Genomic DNA, 19,486 nt, shown 5'->3' on the forward strand with positions numbered 1-19,486 from the left:
CCACTGAATGAATATTTACTGAACATTTACTAAGTGCCCTGCCCTGTATTAGCACTGAAGATACAATGAACCAAACAGCCTCATTCCCTCCACGGTGTCAGGGCTCCCTGAAAACAGCATCTCCGGATGAGGAAACTGAGGCAGCAGAGCCTTGTGCAAAGGGCTCATTGCTGAGGGCATCAGGGCTCGAGCCTCGGGTCATCCTGACGCAGGCTGGCCCTGCTAACAAAGGCCACCTCCCTAGCCTCCCCTCACATTTCCTTTCAGGGCACTAACAATGAGTCATTAATAACGGAATTTTAATGGCAAAAGCACAGCAGTTCCAGGGTCTGTGAGGAAGCCCATCCCCTGGGGCTGTACAGAGACCGTAGGGACTGAACAGGGAGGATTCTTGGCCCCTTGACAGCATTTCTCTCACGACTCTTCCATCCTTCCTGCTCCACAAGGAGCTTAAAAATATCCTCCCTCCACATTTGGTACCCTAAATTGGATCAGCACTTGACTTATAACGACGGAGAGGGAGGGAGAGGCCTATTTGGCCATCAACACAGAAGGCCCTGGGTCCCCGGACTGTGTGAACTGCCCCTCTGCCCCAGGCATGGCCAGAGAAGCCCATAATCAGAGAACCCCAAGTGACAACAGGAGGGGAAGAGGCTGGCAAGTGGAGCTCCACGGGAAGGCAGGAAGTGACACTTTACTTTACACAGAGGGTGCCCGGGAAGGTTCAACGGCGATCTGCAGGGAGCTGGGCTCTGCGCCCGACTCTGTGAGGGAAGCACTGGGTTAACCAAGTTCTTTACTGCAGGACTTCTTGGAACCTTGAATATGCTGATGTGCATCGTGCATCTATAAAAAGGGGACGTCTAGTGCAGTGTTTCCCAAACTTATTTGACCACAGAAATCTTTTTTTTTTTTTGCAGAGATTAGTGCACTGCACAGCTTAAAAACTGGAGCTTTAACCAATGTGTGTATTGAGCCCTTACCTGGACGACGGGGCCTTGTGCTAAGTGCTGAGGATACTGGAATCCAAAGACAAAGTCCCTGCTTCCAAGGAGCCATCTGTGGGAGAAAGCCACATGAGGGGACCAGTGGGGGTGAGGCCAGTGTGCAGGGCAGCCCTGGAAAGGGAGCAGAGGGCAGGAGAGGCGCTCGAGCTGGAGGAAGCTTAGGGCTCCAGCAGTGAGAGGAAGTTGCTGGGAAAAGTGTGATGAGACCACTAGAGGCTGGGGAGGGGGGCGGGCAGCAGAGAGGGAAATGTGGACAACTCCCCTCCTCAAATCCTCCCCGCTTTGAGCTGGCCATGCTGGGTGGTCTTTCGCATTTGGACAGTTCCTAGGGGGTTTGGGCCTCAGTCCCCCCACCCCCGTCCTCAACCACATCTCTGCTATTGAACTTGGGCTAACATCCAGAAGCCGGGGAACAGCTATATACAAATTCAGTAATTGGAGTCATTAGCGTTGACTCAGAAATCATTTTTTGCTATGTCTCTCTCTTGGAGAAGCTTTTAAGACCCTTTAAATTGGTTAATGGAGAGTTTAGAGATGAGGATGGAGCCTCGGCTTTCTGCTTCCCCTGCCCGTCTCCCTGGCTTTCCCCAACATACTCAAGGGCAAGAGTGATGAGATAATCCAGTATCTGTTTTATTAAACTCCCATCCATTTCTGGCACAAACCTTTCACAAAAGAGGATCTCAAAATCTACTCTCCTGCTTCAAGACTCCAAGGGCCCAATTGCCATTTACCCCCTCGTATCTGCAGGACGATAATAACGCTTTCACCTAAAATCACAGTGAGAACTGTGCAAAAGAGCCCTGGGCCAGGAGTCAGGAGGCTGGGGTCCTTGTCCCGGGCTGGTGACTCATAAAGCCATGTAACCATGGGCATCACTCTGCCTCCTCAGGCCTAAGTGAGCACCAACGTCCTTTCCGCAGTGAAATGCCCTACATGAGCCCTGGAGGGTAGGAGGGCAGACACCGCTGCCCTTGGTCTACAATTGAGGAAACAACACAGCAAGTAAGGCCACTGCTTCAAGGTGACATGGCCAGAACCTGGATCTTTACACACTTTCTTCTTCTGTACTGTGCTGGGCAGGTATTTAAGGTTCTTTGGGAAGGCGGGTGAATATCTGGCCTCTTCTCTGGGATTCAAGTTGTGGTATCTCTCTGAGAACTCGCAGGCTCCATCTTTAGGGCTGAGTGAAGTGTGAAGGTCTGAAAAAGTCAAACAGTTACATCAGGCATTTAGACACTGAACTCCTTCCTTCCAAATCAAAGGTGAAATGGAGACAGTCGGGAATCCATTGGGGATGAACAAAAGCGGACGTCATTCAGCGTTTCCTGAGTTTTAGGCATTCATGAAACCACCCCATGACTTTTGCCACCTCTCTGGATCTGTGCTCCCCTTTACGCAATGTCACAAGGTTTTTTCTCTACTTGATTCATTATTTTTAGTATCTGTGACTCTATGATATGCTAATCACATTTTTATAATATCTATTAATATACAAACACTAAAATTAAAAAATATTAGTTTGAATACTACCTAAAATCCTCTGGTGAAGCACTGGAGGCACACACATCAGATGCTGGCAAAAAATGATGTGGTCTAAGCCTGAGGAAGTCGAAGACTGGCAAGGGGGAAGGGAAGGGAAGGGATTTGCTCCAAGGCAAAGGCTAACGTGAAGACCAGGGTCTCTGGACCCTTCAGTAAAGTTTTTCACAGGTCACTGAACGAATCTTTTTTATGCACAGAACAGAAATGACTGTGAATGGGGAATTCCCAGGCAGTCCAGTGGTTAGGACTCGGCGCTTTCACTACTGAGGCCGCGGGTTCAATCCCTGGTTGGGGAACTAAGATCCTCACAAGCCGTGTGGCGTGGCCAAAAAATGAATGTGTCCACTGCCCATTTGTGAGGCTACCAACTAGGGGAAATGGTCAAAGTCATTTATTAGCCATGCATTTGAAATTGCTTGGGAACCTGAGCCCCCATGGAATTTCTACCCTGTAAAGGGATACTGACACCCTGTTTTTGCTGCCATCCCATCTCCTCCCTGCCCGCCCCTCCCCCCCAGCTCCAGTGAGAGGTACCAGTGACTGCATTTTATCTCACCTTAGCCAAAACCCAGTCTGACGAGACTCCTTTCCAAGGGGTAAGGGTGTGGGAGAACAGCCCTGCTGGGGGCTCCGGGGCTGGCTCTGAGACGAGCGCTTCTATAGCGGAGGCCAAGGTTCCCTGTGCTCAAGGCACGCGGCAGGTGCGAGGCTCCTGCCAGCAAGGTGTTCAGGCTGCAGAGGGAGGGGCTGGAAAACGACTTCAATCCTCTCACTGCCAGTTCGCTGGGCCCCGGGGCTGCGAGGAGAGGCGAGAGCAACTCTTACTCAGGCTGTGTTCTTAGACTCCTACTTTGGAGCAGGGGCTTCTTAAAGGACTTGGTTCCCCTGGCACTACTAACCCAGGTCAGCCCGAGTGAGTCAGGAGTGAGCAGGGCTCCCAGAGCCCTAGATGGTAAGTCAGGGCACGGAGGCAGCCTTGGGATAGCGTCTCTCCTGACAAGTCATTGGAGTGACTACCACTTATTCAACACCTACCGTGCGCCAGGCTGTGCTAAGCCCTTTGCTGTCATCTCATTTAATCTTTTTTAAAAAAATTTGTTTACTTATTTATTTTTGGCTGCACTGGGTCTTCGTTGCTGCACGCAGGCTTTCTCTAGTTGTGGTGAGCGGGGGCTACCCTTCGTTGTGGTGCGTAGGCTTCTCAGTGCGGTGGCTTCTCTTGTTGTGGAGCACGGGCTCTAGGCTCGTGGGCTCTAGAGCTCAGGCTCAGTAGTTGTGGCGCACGGGCTTAGTTGCTCCGTGGCATGTGGGATCTTCCCGGACCAGGGCTCAAACCCGTGTCCCCTGCATTGGCAGGCAGATTCTTAACCACTGCGCCACCACGGAAGTCCCATCTCATTTAATCTTTGCAATCTAATGAGTTTTCAGAGGTGAAGAAACAGAGGTGCAAAGACATACAGGCCAAGTTCAGGAATAGAGCAGGGGTTAAAACTCAGGTCTGACTCAAAAAGCTTTGCTCGTTCCCACCAATGGAGCAGAAGTAACAAAGAGGCCAAAGGCTACTGCCACCCCTTCTCTGTCACAGGGCACTGAGCTCGGGGAGGCACCTGCTGGCTTTGACTCTCATCTGTACCTGCTGCCTCCACGGAAAAGAGGGTCCGCAGCCTCTCCTGGGCGGGCGCATTCCCCAGAGCTGCTGACTGCTGGTAGCATCTCACAGCCTCTCCCAGATTCCTCTGCACACCAAGGCCCTTCTCATAGCAAATTCCCAAGTGGTACCTGCTCTGTGAATCCTAAAGAAGACGGACAGACACACAGATGCCCACGTATGCAGGACTGAAGAACTGAAACGCTGGGGCAGGAGGAAGGTACAGCAGTCAGCAGGCTGCTGCTTCACCCCTGCAGGGTCAGGCCCAGCCACAACCCTCCCTGGACCAAGGGATCTCAACCGTGAAGAGCCAGAGGCCCAGAACAGAGGACAGGGATCCCTCCACCCAGGGAGCTTCCGGCCAGAGCAGCGTGGAGGCTTCTCGTGCTGAGGATGGTGCTGAAAGTATGCAGAAGTGAAGGCTGTGGGAAGCACTTGGCCCTGCTCTGGGAGCCCAGGGAGTCGGGCTCCTACGTTATCCTGAAAGAGCCAGGAGCAAGGGTGGAGGCTGAGCTTCTGAAGGCCCTGAATGCCTTCCTGATTTCTACCCAGAGAGCTACAAAGCATACATTACAGAGAACATGTTTCTCCTCCTTTGAAACGTTAAAAGGCTAATCCCTTTGTCCCTGGCTCTGGATCCTCTCTCCCCTCTCACTGAGAATGAGGCTCCTGGGAGAGGCAGTATCAGGTAGGGAGTAGGAGCCCAATCTTTACAGCCAGACGCCTGGGTTCCAATCTTGGCTCCACCACTTACCAGCTGTGTAACCTCGGGCATCATATTCTGTGTCTCTGTGCCTCAGTTTCCTCATCTGTAAAGTAGGCATAATAATAGCACCTATCTTATTACCCTGTCATGAGGATTAAATGTGTCAATATGTGGAAAGTGCTTAGATTAGTGTTATTATTTTCACGCCTTTAGTTGCCCACATCATTCATCTCTCCTTCTCTGTAATGAATATTATTTTCATTATATTCAATCTCCCAACCATGGTTCTATTTCTCTTCTACCTTCTAAAGAGTTTCTGTAACATGTAGGTCAAAGTCTATGTAATAAATATGGTGGACTCATGGCTACAGGCCAACTTAGGACACAGTTAGGCCAAAACACCCATGCTGTTATGTATGTGTTACACAACATCCCTTTGTGCACTTCTCCTGGCGCACTGGGTGACTAATGCCAGCCAGGGTGCCCCCAGGCTTGTCCCACACATGGTCACACAACCCACTGAGCCCAAGGAAGACTCTGGGGCTCTTTCATAGAAAGACAGGCACAGAGGCAGGTACTGTTTGATGACATTGGTCCCCTTTTGACGGCTACTGCAGATACTTTGGACAACACAGAGTGAAAAACGAGAAGTATTCTGATGCCCAAGAGTTCAATAACGCTATCACTGTGTTGCCAGGAAGTAAAGAGAAGCAGCAGCCCCTATGCAGGGAAATTCTAGTACATGGCCACTGCTGGCTTTAACCCAGGGCTCCTGGTCCTTTAAGATACAACTCAAAAAATATACTGGTCAAAGACACTTGAGGATACAGCAAACCCACAGATGCCTTTTCAGTAATTCACAGTGACATAAAGCTCTGAGATTTCCTGCATTAAAGAGACCTGTTTAACAAAGTATTTCCCAAACCCATCTGACCATTTTTCCCTCGTATTATTTATAAACGTTCCATGGAACTAATGCTCTGTGGAACAAACTCCATGCTGCCTGGATGCCAACCCCTAGGTGATAGACAACCAGACACCCTCTACACCCCCAAACTGCTCAATGTCTTCACATCACGTGTCTCCTGACTTCCCTGGACTATGCACCTTCCACGTGTACACTTTACAAAGCACTTTCACACTTATTATCTCAGATTTTGATCCTCACAACAACCCTGTGAAGTGGTAGACAGGTCAGGCAGGCATTATTATCCCAATCTTAGAGATGAGGAAAACAAGAAGTGACCAGCCCAGTAGTGTGCTGGTAAATGTTTAACAACCAGCTCTCCAGGGGAAAAAGCCCTGTTTTGTAGCATTTGGCAATTCTGTGGTGCTAATGCTCTCCCCATAGCTGATTTCAAGCTAACAACAATTCTTGCAGGCTGGTACAAGCTAGTGCCAGCACACCACTGGACCTGTCCAAGGGACACACAGTAAGTCAGCAAGAGTTAAGGCTTGAAGCCAGCCCAATGCTCTTATCAACCGTCTCCTAGGCACGGTACCAGTTCCAAAATCCCTTCCTTTATCAGACTTGATCCCCATCATGCCTGGATATGGACACCTCATACCCCATTGTTGGCTGCAAGCCAAAGATATTTCACGGCTTTCTGCTCATCCAGGTACGCCTCCTTGGTGAAGAGCACCCCGAGGAAAGCTTGGGCCTGTGGTCAAGGAGGAAGGAAAAAGGTATCTTGGTCACTGCCAGGCCCCACCTGCCCCAAGTGCCCAGGAGTGACCCCACCAATAGCACTCACCTCTCTCAAGCCTGAGTCTGCAGCATGCTTCAGCATGGACACTGCCCTCTGCTGCTCAGGGTCCCATGAGGAGGCTGGATCTTGCAGCAGACACCTGGCATAGCGGTACTGAGCCAGGTTGTGGCCCTGGCTGGCAGCCAGCTGGTAATAAAAGGCTGCCTGGGGCAAAGGGAAAAATATCCAGTCAACTGATAACTCCGTAAGCTGCCTTTTTTTGGAGTGAAGTTTTAAAAAATTATTTTAATTAAATAACACATAATCATTATAGATTAGTCAGAAAATACAGATAAGCCAAAAATAGAAACAAAATCCCAAGAAATCCTGCCTCCTAAAGATCATTCTCTGTTAACATTTTAGTGTACAATCTTGTAAATTTCTTCCCCCCTGTACTGTATGTATTAACATATATACACAAATATGTTAATATACACTCACACACATATATAAATGTGTGTGTGTGTGTGTATGTGTGTGTGTAGGAAGAAAGGGAGAGAAAACTACACTATTTTTGTAACCTATTTTGTAACCTATTTTCTTTCATTTAACAATACACCATGAATATCTTGCCCTGCAAATAAATATAGATCTAGCATATCATTTTTAAGGCCCACAAAGATGTTATTAACCAATTCTCTGTTGAAGGAACTTCAAGTTTCTTCCCTTTTTTTGGCCATCGTATACAATTCTAAGAAACTGTTATATATAAATTCTTATATATAACATCTATGCATACTTATCCTACTTTTTAGAATTAATTGATCCATTCACCAAGGTAACGTTCTATGTCGTGAGGATACAGCTGCAAAGAAGATAGACAAGGTCCCCGGCCTTCCTGTGTTTTGAGTCTAAATTCCTAGAAGCTGGGGACTTCTTTCTTAGTTTTCCCTCTGGGCTGGAAGACAGAAGCTGGACTTTCCCAAGCCCTGCCCACTGCTCATTCCTGGAGGTCACTCTGGGCAGTGCAGCATAGGCCACGGGCCTGGGGGCAGGGAGGAAGTGTAGTACCTTGCCTAGGTCCCTGGGGGTACCTCTGCCGTGCTCGTGACACAAGCCCACATTGTACTGCGCTTTGCTGTAGCCACGGTCTGCTGCTTTCTGGAAGTAAGAAAAGCCTGCCATGTAGTCTCCATCCCTCATGTTCTCTGTCCCTGTAAGAAAGCACTAGGTGTAAACATAGCTTCCTCTGTGAACTTCTCCACATTCTTAGTCAGATACCCACATGCTCCTTTCTTTCTTTTTTGTGCTAGACACTTTGCATGCACTTCCATCCTCTGAATATTTCACTGGTTTGCCATAGGCATCAGTGGGTTCTGCCCTCCTGTACACCATCCTCCTCTTGGTAACAACATCCTCATTTCCCTTTGGGAACAGCCCTCCCCCCAGTGCTGTCAATCAATGTGCCTGCCCTCTTCCCAACCAATGAGACCCTCTCTCAGGAATCTGAATCTTGATCTGGCTGCAACAGGAAAGAAAACAGCTTCTGCAGGTTTATTCTGATGGCAGCACTCTGAAGACGCTGTTTCTCAGTTACTGCCGCATGCATCCCTGGAGCCTCTGATCCTTTCCTTTCTGAGGCTTGGCAAGTCAATAGATCCCAATAGATTCCTTTTGTGCTTAGGTTAGCCAAAGTGGTTTTAGGCTGCTTGTAACCAACATAATGTAACTGATTCAGCTGACACTGTCAATCTTGCTTTATGAGGAAACTGTGAGAGAATATAAGAAAGAGAGCCCAGCTCCAAAGCCCATGTTCTCTTTATCATCCAAACGAAAAGGAAAACAGGGAAGGGGCTGAGCACAGCCTACTCTCAACTCTAAGCCTTTGCTCAAGCTGTTTCTCCTGCCTGGGATATCTTTTTCTGCCTCTATCATCAGGCCTTCCCAACCTGTTTCTGCTCTGGAATCTTCAGACCACACTCAGGCTTTAAACACTCTTTCGGCACTTACTTCATACACAAGCCTTTTTCTAGGAACTAAACTGTTTCAAGAGTACAAGCCCTGTCTCCTCAATTAGACTGTAAAATCCTGGAGGCAGAAGCAGAAAAAGAATGTAGAAGAAATAACTTTGCATAGGGTGAAAGCTCTATACAAATGCAAAATATGATTATGGCTTATGCTCCCTTTGTGTTCTGCCACAGTGCTTAGCACTTGCTGAATAAACGAATATGCATATGAAGGAAGGAATGGGCAAGAAAATTCTCAGAAGACTGTCTGCCCATGAAAAATCACAAAAAGCTAATGAGGCAGAAGCCGGGTTCCATTCGGCCAGCAGTGAATGAGTCACCTCCTGGCTGCCTGAAAACTCACTGTCAAGGGTTCACAGAGCCCTCTGTCCTTGAGGAGAAGACTCGAGAGGGCACAGGATCCCATCCTGTCCCCATCCCCCACACCAGATCCTCTGCCTCTAACCTAAACCAAGTCACCATCATGTTTTGCTTAGCCATCAGTAACAGCTCCAATCTAGTCTCCTGTTTCCCCTCTGGCATTGCTATGACCCGCGTCTGTCTACACAGCAGGCAGAGAGATCTGTGGAAAAGTAAATCAGATCACATGACTACCCCCACTTCCTGCTCCAGCGTAAAACACTCCAATGGCTTCCTGTCTCACTTAGAAGCACCATACGCCACCATGGCTCAGAAGGCCTGATCTGATCTGGCCCCTGCCTGCTTCTCTGACTTCATCTCTTTCTACTCTCCTGGTGATCGCTAAACTACAACAACGCTCACCCTTTTCTTTGTTACTTTAACAAACAAAACTCAATCCTGGGGCCTCCCTGGTGGCGCAGTGGTTGAGAGTCCGCCTGCCGATGCAGGGGATACGGGTTCGTGCCCCGGTCTGGGAGGATCCCATATGCCGCGGAGCGGCTGGGCCCGTGAGCCATGGCCGCTGGGCCTGCGCATCCGGAGCCTGTGCTCCGCAACGGGAGAGGCCACAACAGTGAGAGGCCCGCATACCGCAAAAAGAAAAAAAAAAAAAAAAAAAAAAAAAAGAAATTAATACGAAAACTCAATCCTGCCTCAGGACCTTTGCACTTGCTGTTCCCTTTACTTGGAAAGCTTTCTCCAGATGGAAACGGCTTGTTTTTGTCAGTCAGGTCAAAGATCTTTCCATCCGCGAGGCCTTCCAAATCAAAGCTGCTCCTTGCCCAAGTCACTAATGCACCCCCCTGTTTGATTTTCTCCATAACATTTATCACTATCTGAAATTCTCTTTTTTATTTGTTTACCAGTTTGTTGTTTTTCTCTCCCTCAACCTACATGGAAGCTCCATGAGAGTAAGGACTTTGTCTTGTGAATCACTGTACCCCCAACACCTAAACTAAGGCCTAACCAAAGGTGAATGCTTAATACATTTGTACTGAATGAATCCTAGCCTCTCACTCACTTGCCCACTAGAGTCCAGGAAATGCTGCTGGCAGTCTGGGTCTCCACATGAGAAGGCCTGAAAGAAGCCAAGTCACTGCGGAGAACAGGACAAATGGTGGAGAGGAATCTGGAGTCTCCAGATGTGGGTAAGGAAGGGCACTTGAGGGCCTGCTCCAAACCTCAGGAGCCTGTTCTTGCCTAAGTGCGGCAGAAAATTCAAGGTGTCATTCAAGATTTATTTTCTCCTTCTTACACAGTAACCGAATTTTCAGGTAAGCACATGGTCATTCAGCTAAGGACTCTATTTTCCAGGCTCCTCTGTGACTAGGTAAGGCCGCGAGCCTTCATTCTAGACAATGATTTGTGCAACTTCTAGGTTGGGGAGGAGAGGTCCTTTAGTTTTCCCACCTTTCCCTTCTAGCTAGCGAGAATTTGGATATGAGGCAAACTGAACCTTGAGATGGGAGCCCATTTTAAGAAGGGCAGAACCATTTGACTGAGAATAGGTCCCTGACACCACTGTGCCACCATGCCAGATTTGGTCGACCTACCTGGGAGAAAATAAACTCTCTCTTATGTAAACCACTCCCTGTCCTGACTCTACTTGACCTACCGCATACCCTTTCCATTTTCCCATCCGCCCTCCTTGAGACAGGGTCCACCCAGTTACCCAGGAAGTTGAAAGCAATGGAAACACTGAGCTGGAAGAGCTGCTGAATGGAAGTCATGGCCTCCTCGAGGGAAAGACTTCTTGATTTATCTTGTTCCTGGGGAAGAAATATAAAGACTCATCATGGGACAGTTCACTGAGATTGCCACCTGTCTAGGGGAATGTTACGGGGATCCAGGTGGCCAAATCTGGACAATACCTGCTTTTCGCCAGTGGGCTGAGGCTGGGCTGGCTTTGCCTTGGACTTGAAGCTACTGCTGGCATGCAGGAAGCCGGCGTCACTGGGATCTGCAAGGGAAAAGGCAAAGGAGGAAGGTGTTAGTTCTCCTTTTCTCTCACTCGCCCAGTCCACAGAGCCCTCCATCCGGCACCACTGCCAGGAACCAAAATCATTCCAAATTGCCCCAGAAAGCATGGGGGCTCACCGGAATGACAATTCCCCAATGTGGCATATGCAGCAACAAATGTCCATCTGCCCAACTCCCCAGCCCGCCACCGCCTTCTGCTGATTTTAGGAGGTGGGACCATACCTTCCTCAGAGGCACCCTGAAGACCAGTTGCTCTCAAGGAGCTGGGTGAAGAGAGGCTCTCGGGCCGAGTGGAGGGTTCTTCCTGGCCCAGCCCGAGTTCCCTGAGGCCAGTGTGCCTGGGAGCCGGGCTATCAGGGCTGGGCAGAATGTGTCTCCGCAGTGCTGGAAAGAGCCAGTGAGAGCGGTCACATCAGAATGGGATAGGTTCAGCCTGCTGGGGCTGACTGAGCCCTCCCTGAGGCTTCGTGGACCAAAGGAAGAATCTGGAAACTCCTGAGACATGTCCTTCACACGCCTCCTCCTCCATTTCCTTGGCTGGCTTCCCTCCGCAGGGGTGGAGAGGGGCCCACATTTATGCTGATCCCCACACCCCAAGCATAAATTGCTCCTTGGCTTGAATTCTTCCAGTCGCAGGGAGGGATCTACTTTATTCACTGTTCTAGCCCCAGCACTTAGCACTTTGTTTGGTGGTTAATACTGATTATGATTATAATCATAATCATAATACTAAGGGCAAGAACTTAAACCGCTACTTACTGAGCACATACTACATGCCAGGCACTGTTCTAAGTCCTCAACATGTATTAACTCATTTAGTCCTTCCAAGAAACCTGTGGGGGTGGGTTTTATTATTTCCCCATTCTATAGGTGAAGAAACTGAGGCACAGGGAAGTTAAAAGTGACTCATCCAGGGACACCAAACTAGTATCAGCAGTTCTGGGCTTGAACCCTGACAATGTGACTCCAGAGCCTTAATCACTATGCTGCATTGCCTCTGTACCATGGCACATGATAGCCATTCAATAAAGATTCACTTATTGATGAATGACTGACCAGAGAATGACCTAACTGGCTGAGGAGTGGGCAGGAAGCCACTCCTAGGATCTAAAATAACCTGGACCCCTGCGGGGCTCTGTCAATGGAAGGGGAGGGGAGGACATGGGAGGAGCCTGGAGGGCAGGCGTGGCCCACACGCTGGGTGGACAGACCTTCCTCCCATTCCTCTTCCTCTGACTGCAGATAGGAGAGGCAAGGAGCTGCTGACGGCTCTTTTCCTGAGGTGTGTCCAGAGATGCTTCCTGGCCCAGAGAAACTCCCAGCCCAGCTCTTCTGCCCCTGGACTGAGAACTCACAGGAGCACGGGTGCCTCAAGGGAGATGAGAGGAAACGGTCCAGAGGACTGTGCCAAAAGCAGCGCTCCGCTCGCCGAGGTCCTGCTGGCAGGGACGCCTCGAAGTGGATCTGCCTTGCCAGCTGCAGGGCCAGCACGGCCAGGGTGCCCTGAGGAAGACAGCACTTCAAGAGACACAGCTCTCCACCAGTCAACTCCTTCAGTCTTCGCCTACATCTCCAACATCACTTCCTCGAGAAGTCCTTCCTGACTCCTGGTTGTAGCCGCTCCCCCACTGCACACTCTCATAAGCACCCGAACTTACCCCATGGAGCCCTGATCACACTGGTACTTAAACAGCCATCTCTACAATTATTCATCAAGGTCTGTCTCTCCTGTTAGTCTCTAAGCACCACGAGGGAGGAACCATGTCTGTTTTGCTCACCTATGTATCCCCGGCGCCTAGCAGAGCACTAAGATACAGCACTAATAAATACATGCTGAATAAACGCCTGAGCGAGTGACTGAATAAACAAAGTCTAAGCAGGCAAAAAGATAACGTGGCAAATTTGGGCTTGGGCACACATGCAGCCAAATGCAGACAGGTCAGAGCTCCCCATCAGGCTCCCTCTTTCTCTAGCCTGGCACAACTCCTCCCCCCACCCTCAAGCCACCCCACCACACACATTCACAGCTACAGGCTTGTTGTGGGTGTCTCTTCTCCAACAGGTCTGCAGAAGACCTAAGCTAGCTCCTAGCCCAGTGATTGGTTTTCCCTGTCCCTTCCTGTGTTATGCACGAGAAAGGACACCCAAATACGTATTTGTTGCAACAGGCACTGTATACAATGGCAAACAAGACAGACCCAGTCTCTGCCCTCATGGAGTTCATATCTTCATTGAGGGAGAAAGACAAAATCCAAGTACACAGAGAAATAATATAATAACTACAAATTATGCTAAATGCCGCTAAGGAAACAAATCAAGAGTTTACACAGGGCATAAGAGGGACCCCTGACAAGACAGGGAGTAGAGGAAAGCCTCTCTGTATAAGTGATGTGTGTGCTGAGACCAGAAGGAAGAGAAGGTCCCAGCAATGTCAATAACAGGGACACGTATCCGTATCACTGGAGATAAGCTTGTGCTCAGGCCCTTTCACATAGGTAGTAGTGACAGAGCTGAGGGATGGCATCAGGACCCCTGAGATGCAGACCCAGTTTCTAGAAGGACTCACTATAGGATTGCCCTAGGGTTCATATCTTTGACAAAATGGGAAAACACATCCCTCTCCCTAGGCCATAGCTCCCCAGAGAGAAGTGTCCCTGGCATGGAGACATTCCAGTCTCAGCTCTGCTGATGACACCAAGTTACAGATGAGACAACTGAGGCTCAGAGAGGTCAAGCCACTTGACCAAAGTACGCAGCATGAAAGTGAGAGGGATGAGAAGCGATGGAGACAAGTGTGACGTGAGTGCCAACTTCATTTAGAATATCTTATAAGCAGAACCTAAGAGGCAAAGATTCTGCCTTGTTAGACCTCGTGTTAGCTCGTATTACCGAGCCTCTGCCTTTATAGATCAGATTTAACAAATATTTACTGAGCGACGATCATGGGTCAGGATATGTACTATGTGCTTTTACAGGCCATACTAGGTATAGCAACCAAGCCGTAGAGCACAGTAGCTAAGAGCACGAGCTCCAGAGTAAAATCTGGTTCCTCTACTGAATAGCTGTGTGACCTTAAGAGTGTTACCTAAAGTTTCAGAGCCTGAGTTTTCTCATCTATAAAATAGAGATTATATTTCCCCTGCAAGATTTTGTAAGGATTAAATAAGATGATATATATAGATACATTAATAAATTAAAAGTTAGCTATTTAGTATTATTTAATTGTAAGATTCAGGAAGGCAAGAATCATATCTACCTTGTTCTCTGCTATGTCTCTAGTACTTAGCAAAAAATGCCCGGCTCAAAGAAAGTGTTAAATAAATGTTTACTGAATGAAAGGAGGAATATATACATGGGGAGTAGGGGGAAAGGGAGCAGCAATATCTCCCCAAATATGCTCCAATGCCATGAGTTACTCAAATTTTGAGTGTGGCCACAATGATGCCCTAGCTCTTGTTTCTAGGCTATACTTCCATACAGGATCATTCTCATCCACACTGAAGGACAAGGACAGGACTGGGGAAACCTTACCCATGATATGGCATCCCACAATGTGTTCCGGGAGTCATGGGCAGACATCCACTGGAAGGCAGCCTTCCATCCATGGGACCTTGGGCCCTTGCTTGTGCCTGGGCCATGGTGGCCAGACCTAGAAGATATAACAGAGGCTATCAAGTTCTGTCCTAAGTGGGAGTAGAGGGAGGCTAGGGGAGCACATGGGTGACGGAATGGTAGTATTTCACCTGTCGAAACTGGGCACAGGGACCAGCAGGTTGGAGGAGGTAGCCTGAGGCCCATCTGGGCTGGTGGACTTGGAGGTCACCCCACGGAGGTCAGGTCCCAGCAGACGGGGAAGAGCTGTGCAGAGCAAGGATCAGTCACTTTGATATGAGCGGGATTGAGGCAACAGTAGCCCCACCAATCTTCCCTCTGACCCTTGACAGAGCCCCCACCCCAGGAACCCAGGAAACACTGGCACCTGCTTCTGCAGAAGTTCTTAAACAAGGATACATACACGTGGGGATCTTTTGCTAAGTACAGATTCCAGCGTGCCACCCCAGAACCAAATAAACTAGGATCATTCAGGGTTGAGCATCAATATTTTGAAAAAGCTCCCCGGGTGATTCTGACGCCCTCCTAGGGCTGACAACCACTGTTCTAAAATGACCAGACATTCATACACAAACTCTCGCTCAATGTTTGTAGCTCTTTGTCTCTAAATCGCGCCTCTTTTCATTGGCTCCGCCTACCCCATTGGCCACGCCTACCGCACTGGCCTCTACTCATCTTTCATGAACTCCGCCCACCATCTCCGGCTACTTGGCTCCTCCCCTTCCAATAGCTCCACCCATCTCCTTGGCTCTAAGTTCCACCCTCTTCCTACTAGCCACGCCCACACCTCAAAATCGAACAGCCCCTTGACTGAGTGCAGCGGGGCCCCTAACGACCCCGCCTCTCTTCCGCTCTAACACCGCCCACTATTGCTTTGGCTCAGTCCTCCGGCCCGCCCCCTCCTCAGTTCCAAGTCTCAGCTGCCGCAAGACCCGCGGCCGAAGGCCCTTACCTCGGCCCAGGAGTCCCGGGAGCCGCCACATGTCGTCGCCAACACCATAGAGCTCGCAACCGAAAGAGCGCGGCTAAACCCCGGGACGGCGGCTAGAGTGGCCTGTGTGGCGCCCTCGGAGTGGCCGAGTCCCCAAGGAAGCTCACCGCCAGCCAATTAGAAGGGGGCCCAGCCGGAAGGACGGCGCTCAGCGAAAGGAAGTGGGAGGTGTAGGCGTATTGGGGCTAGCGGGGAGGTGAACTGAGACAAGGGCACGGGGATGTGGGCTCGGCCTCCGGTGGAAGAGGTGTCATTTGCTGCCCGCATAAGAATGGGGGGGGGGGCGTCGCGCAGAGGAGTGGGGTCGCAGGGGGCGAAGCTGAACCGCCTCAGAAGAAGGACCATTGAGAAGCGGGGCGAGAGCGGCCTCGGTGGTGCCAGACGACCTTGCAGACACCGTGGAGACTCGAGGGGGAACAATCTTCCCCAGGCCCCGATGCTAGAGGAGGTGGGAGACACCAGGTCCAGTGGGTGGGGGAGAGGAACCTTAGGGTCCGACGGAGGAAACCAGTAGTACGAGCTTTCCGCCCAAGGCCATCTGCTTGGAGTTGCCCGACTGGGTAGGCGATGGAAACTGCGAGTGGGGTTCCGATTCGGGGGGATCCAGCTCTGGCTCCAGCTTTGTCTCACCGTGTAGCCTCGGGCTGAGCCCTTCCCTTGTCTGGGCCTCCGTCTGCCCAGTGATAGGGTCAGATAGAATGAGCTCGACTGGTCCTTCCTGATTTGACAAGAACAACTTGAATTGCTGCTTTCAAAATACCAAAGAGGAGACTGGCCCTTTCCCCGCCCCCACGCCTGTTAATCAGAGCTCTCATCTTCAGACCCAGCCAGAGTTATCTGTGTATTCTTTTGTTGGGCAAAGACTCGGTCCTCTCCCCACACCTGAATCCGTGAAATAAAGGAGCTCAAAATCAAATGTAAGTTGCTTACACTTTCTCCCTCCTCCTTTCTCCCAGGTAGTGACTTCTGGCTTGATGGAAGTCTCTATCTGGGGTAAAAGAGTACTGGAGGTACCTACTTTTAGACCCAGGCATGTGTATGACAGTGGTATTAATTTGTTCAGCAATTTTTGAGCCATATGTCAGCCAGCATCCTAGAATCGGAGAAGACCGAGGAGTAAAGAGCATTTGTAGTCTCCAGGAAGACATGGTCCAGTGTTTTAAGAGTGGCCTCTGGAGTCCCACACATGGTTTCAATGGTTTCTTACTTCCTGTTATGTATTCTTGGTCAGTTTACTTAACCACTTTAAGCCTCAGGTTCTTGATCTATAAAATAGGAAAATGGATACCTCATGCAATTGTTGTGAGGCTTAAACAACACATTTAAACTGTTTAGCATAGTTCCCGGCACATAGTAAGAGCCTAATGAATGTAAGTTGCTATTAATGGCAGTGGTAGAGGAGGTGAGTAGGCAAAAGGCATAGATATGTTCCAGTAGAAGCAAGAGCACTGGGTTATGGGATACCATGGAAGGATTCAGAAAAGTAGTTGCATTTGAGTTGGACCTTTAAATTTGAGTAAGAATTTACCAGGTGGAGAAGGGAGAAAGGTATTGCAAGCAGAAGAAGCAATAAACAAAGGCCCAGAAATGTGAATATTGGGAAACTTCAGAAATACCCTTGGCTTTGGGATTTGGGGCAGCCACCTTTCACATTCCTTGTGTTATTGTGTCAAAATAAAATAACAAGCATGCTGGTTCAGCTCTCTTCCTCCTCCCAGCACTTCCCAACTGTTTGAGCCCTCACTGCTCTCCACGTTTCCCAATTCCTGTAGCACTTAATTTCTTACCACACAATTTAGCAGTAATTATATGTTGTCCTGTTATTTAATTATCTCATTTGTGTAAGTCTAGTCTCCCCAGTTCTCTCCCTCAGGGCAGGGATGGCATTTTCCCATTTTGCATCCCAGGTAAGGCTTGACACAGAAGATATTCAAACAATACACGTTGACTTGACTGGACACTTTGTGCTGATGATTATTACAGACAAGGCCACCAGACCTCAATCCTGGGATTTACCGATTTGAGCAGAAATGTATTCATTCCACGTACATTGAAGGCCCTCCGTGTTTAAAGCGAGTTAAAAATTTTTGACGATGATGTCTGTTCCTATGTGTAAAGTGGCATTCTGATGTCTCTTGTCCCTAGAAGCCTGTGAATGCTAACAGACCATTTGAGTGAGGGGTACTTGGCTAGGGCAGCTGGAGTCCTCACTGACTGACACACCAGATCACCTGTTCAGTGCTGCCCAGAGGAGCACCATCGGGGATAACAACTTTGTTCCTTGCCTTTAGCTTCTGAACTTGCAGGCCCGAACCATTAGCTATTCTCTTCTGCTCCTGACGTTGCTCTGTGTTGTTGGCTTGCAGCCCAAAGTCAATCTGACTCAGTCCCTCTACAAAGGTAAGCTGTCTTACATTGGGAACTTACTGCCCAGATGTCCAGTTAATCACCTTTTGTTGATGCCATTGTATACTCAACACAGTGAGTGGTCTAGACATTTGTTGTTGGCTTCGCCTTGTAGACATTGTTAATTTGCATTCATCAAATATATGAGAGCTTATTCTGTGCTGGAGAATGTCCTGAGTATATAACAATTTTTAAGAATGGAATGGTCCCTGCCTTCATGGAGAAAATAGTCTAGAAGGACAAACAAATTCAGTAGATGATTGAAATCCAGAATGGTCCTTTAGTTATGTATTGCAGCATAGCAAACTCTCCAAAATTTAGTGGCTTAAAACAATCATTTTATTATCTCTTGCAGTTCTGTGAACTGACTGGGCTCAGCTGGGCAATTCTGCTGCTCTCACTTGGGGTCTGTCGTGAGGTGGCAGTCAGATGGCAGCTGAGGCCGGAGTCATATGAAGGCTCAACCAGGCCTCTTTCTTTCTCCGTGTAGTCCCAGGGCCTCTCCATCTGGGTAGCTGAACTTCTTTTTTTTATTTTTTTTTTTGCGGTACGCGGGCCTCTCACTGTTGTGGCCTCTCCCGTAGCGGAGCACAGGCTCCGGACGCGCAGGCTCAGTGGCCATGGCTCACGGGCCCAGCCGCTCCGCGGCATGTGGGATCTTCCCGGACCGGAGCACGAACCCGTGTCCCCTGCATCGGCAGGCGGACTCTCAACCACTGCGCCACCAGGGAAGCCCTGAACTTCTTAAATAGTGGCTCAGAGCTTCTAAAAGTACAAAAGCGGAAACTGCCAGGCTTCTTCAGCCTTAGGCTTGGAACCTGCACAGGGTCACTTCTCCCACACTCTGTTGGTTAAAGCACTTCACAGAGTCATCCCAGCATCAGTGTGGGAGGGGAAGACACACAGGCACGAATACAGGGGAATGTGGTTTTTTTGTGGGGAAAGAACAGGGTGCTATTGGAACACCCAGGGGAAGCTTATAACCTAGGTATGGAAGTCAGGAAGACTTCCTGGAGGCAGTGACTTCTAAACCAATGAACCTGAATGAGGAGGCCTGGGAACTAGCCAGATGAAGGAGGGAAGGGAAAAACAATTCAGGCAGGGGAAACAGCTGGTACAAAGTCCCAGGGAGGCAAAGAGAGCACAACTTAAGATCAGTGCAACTGTAGCTAGGGTAGGGGATGGTGGAGGGGGTGGTATAAGATAGCAATAGCCCTTTAGTCTGGAGAGGTAAATGGGGCCAGATCATAAAGTCTTTTTTTTTAACTTTATTTTATATTGGAGTATAGTTGATTAATAATGTTGTGATAGTTTCAGGTGTGCAGCAAAGTGATTCAGTTATATATATATCTATATATATATATCTATTCTTTTTCCAACTCTTTTCCCATTTAGGTTACGTATTATTGAGTAGAGTTCCCTGTGCTCTACAGTAGGTCCTTGTTGGTTTATAGTCTTATATAGTGCCCACCCACAC

General features: G+C 49.1%; 1 protein-coding gene across 3 annotated transcripts; it reads right to left on the reverse strand.

Annotated features, from left to right (window-relative positions):
* Window positions 1-1,619: 1,619 nt before the first annotated feature.
* On the reverse strand, window positions 1,620-15,700 carry DELE1 (DAP3 binding cell death enhancer 1). Of its 3 annotated transcripts, none has more exons than XM_082623096.1 (13): window positions 15,565-15,699; window positions 14,744-14,858; window positions 14,532-14,649; window positions 12,356-12,503; window positions 11,223-11,384; window positions 10,892-10,980; window positions 10,693-10,789; window positions 7,666-7,808; window positions 6,661-6,819; window positions 6,475-6,567; window positions 4,186-4,345; window positions 3,109-3,348; window positions 2,079-2,209 (listed from the first exon to the last, which is right to left on the reverse strand). In XM_082623096.1, the coding sequence occupies exons 1-12, from the start codon at window positions 15,593-15,595 to the stop codon at window positions 3,110-3,112; spliced, it is 1,554 nt and encodes a 517-aa protein (XP_082479222.1). In that variant the 5' UTR covers window positions 15,596-15,699; the 3' UTR covers window positions 2,079-2,209; window position 3,109. The 3 variants fall into 3 exon arrangements, 2 of the variants coding, with proteins under 2 accessions (XP_082479221.1, XP_082479222.1); XR_014294237.1 differs by lacking the exon at window positions 2,079-2,209 and adding an exon at window positions 4,955-5,009 and having other exon boundaries at window positions 3,216-3,348; window positions 15,565-15,700; XM_082623095.1 differs by lacking the exon at window positions 3,109-3,348 and having other exon boundaries at window positions 1,620-2,209; window positions 15,565-15,700.
* Between the last annotated feature and the right edge of the window lie 3,786 nt (window positions 15,701-19,486).

This window comes from Mesoplodon mirus, assembly GCF_964341445.2.
Source record: "Mesoplodon mirus genome assembly, chromosome: 5".
Lineage (NCBI taxonomy): Eukaryota > Metazoa > Chordata > Mammalia > Artiodactyla > Ziphiidae > Mesoplodon > Mesoplodon mirus.

Bases quoted from the DNA above. Each gene is read 5' to 3' on its own strand.
- DELE1 (XM_082623095.1), bottom strand. From the start codon at position 15,595: ATGTGGCGGCTCCCGGGACTCCTGGGCCGAG. The intron at 14,859-15,564 runs GTAAGGGCCTTC...TGCTCTGCACAG, and splicing joins CCCGGGACTCCTGGGCCGAG to CTCTTCCCCGTCTGCTGGGA. The intron at 7,809-10,692 runs GTAACTGGGTGG...GCTTTCTTACAG, and splicing joins CATTGCTTTCAACTTCCTGG to GGACAGAGAACATGAGGGAT.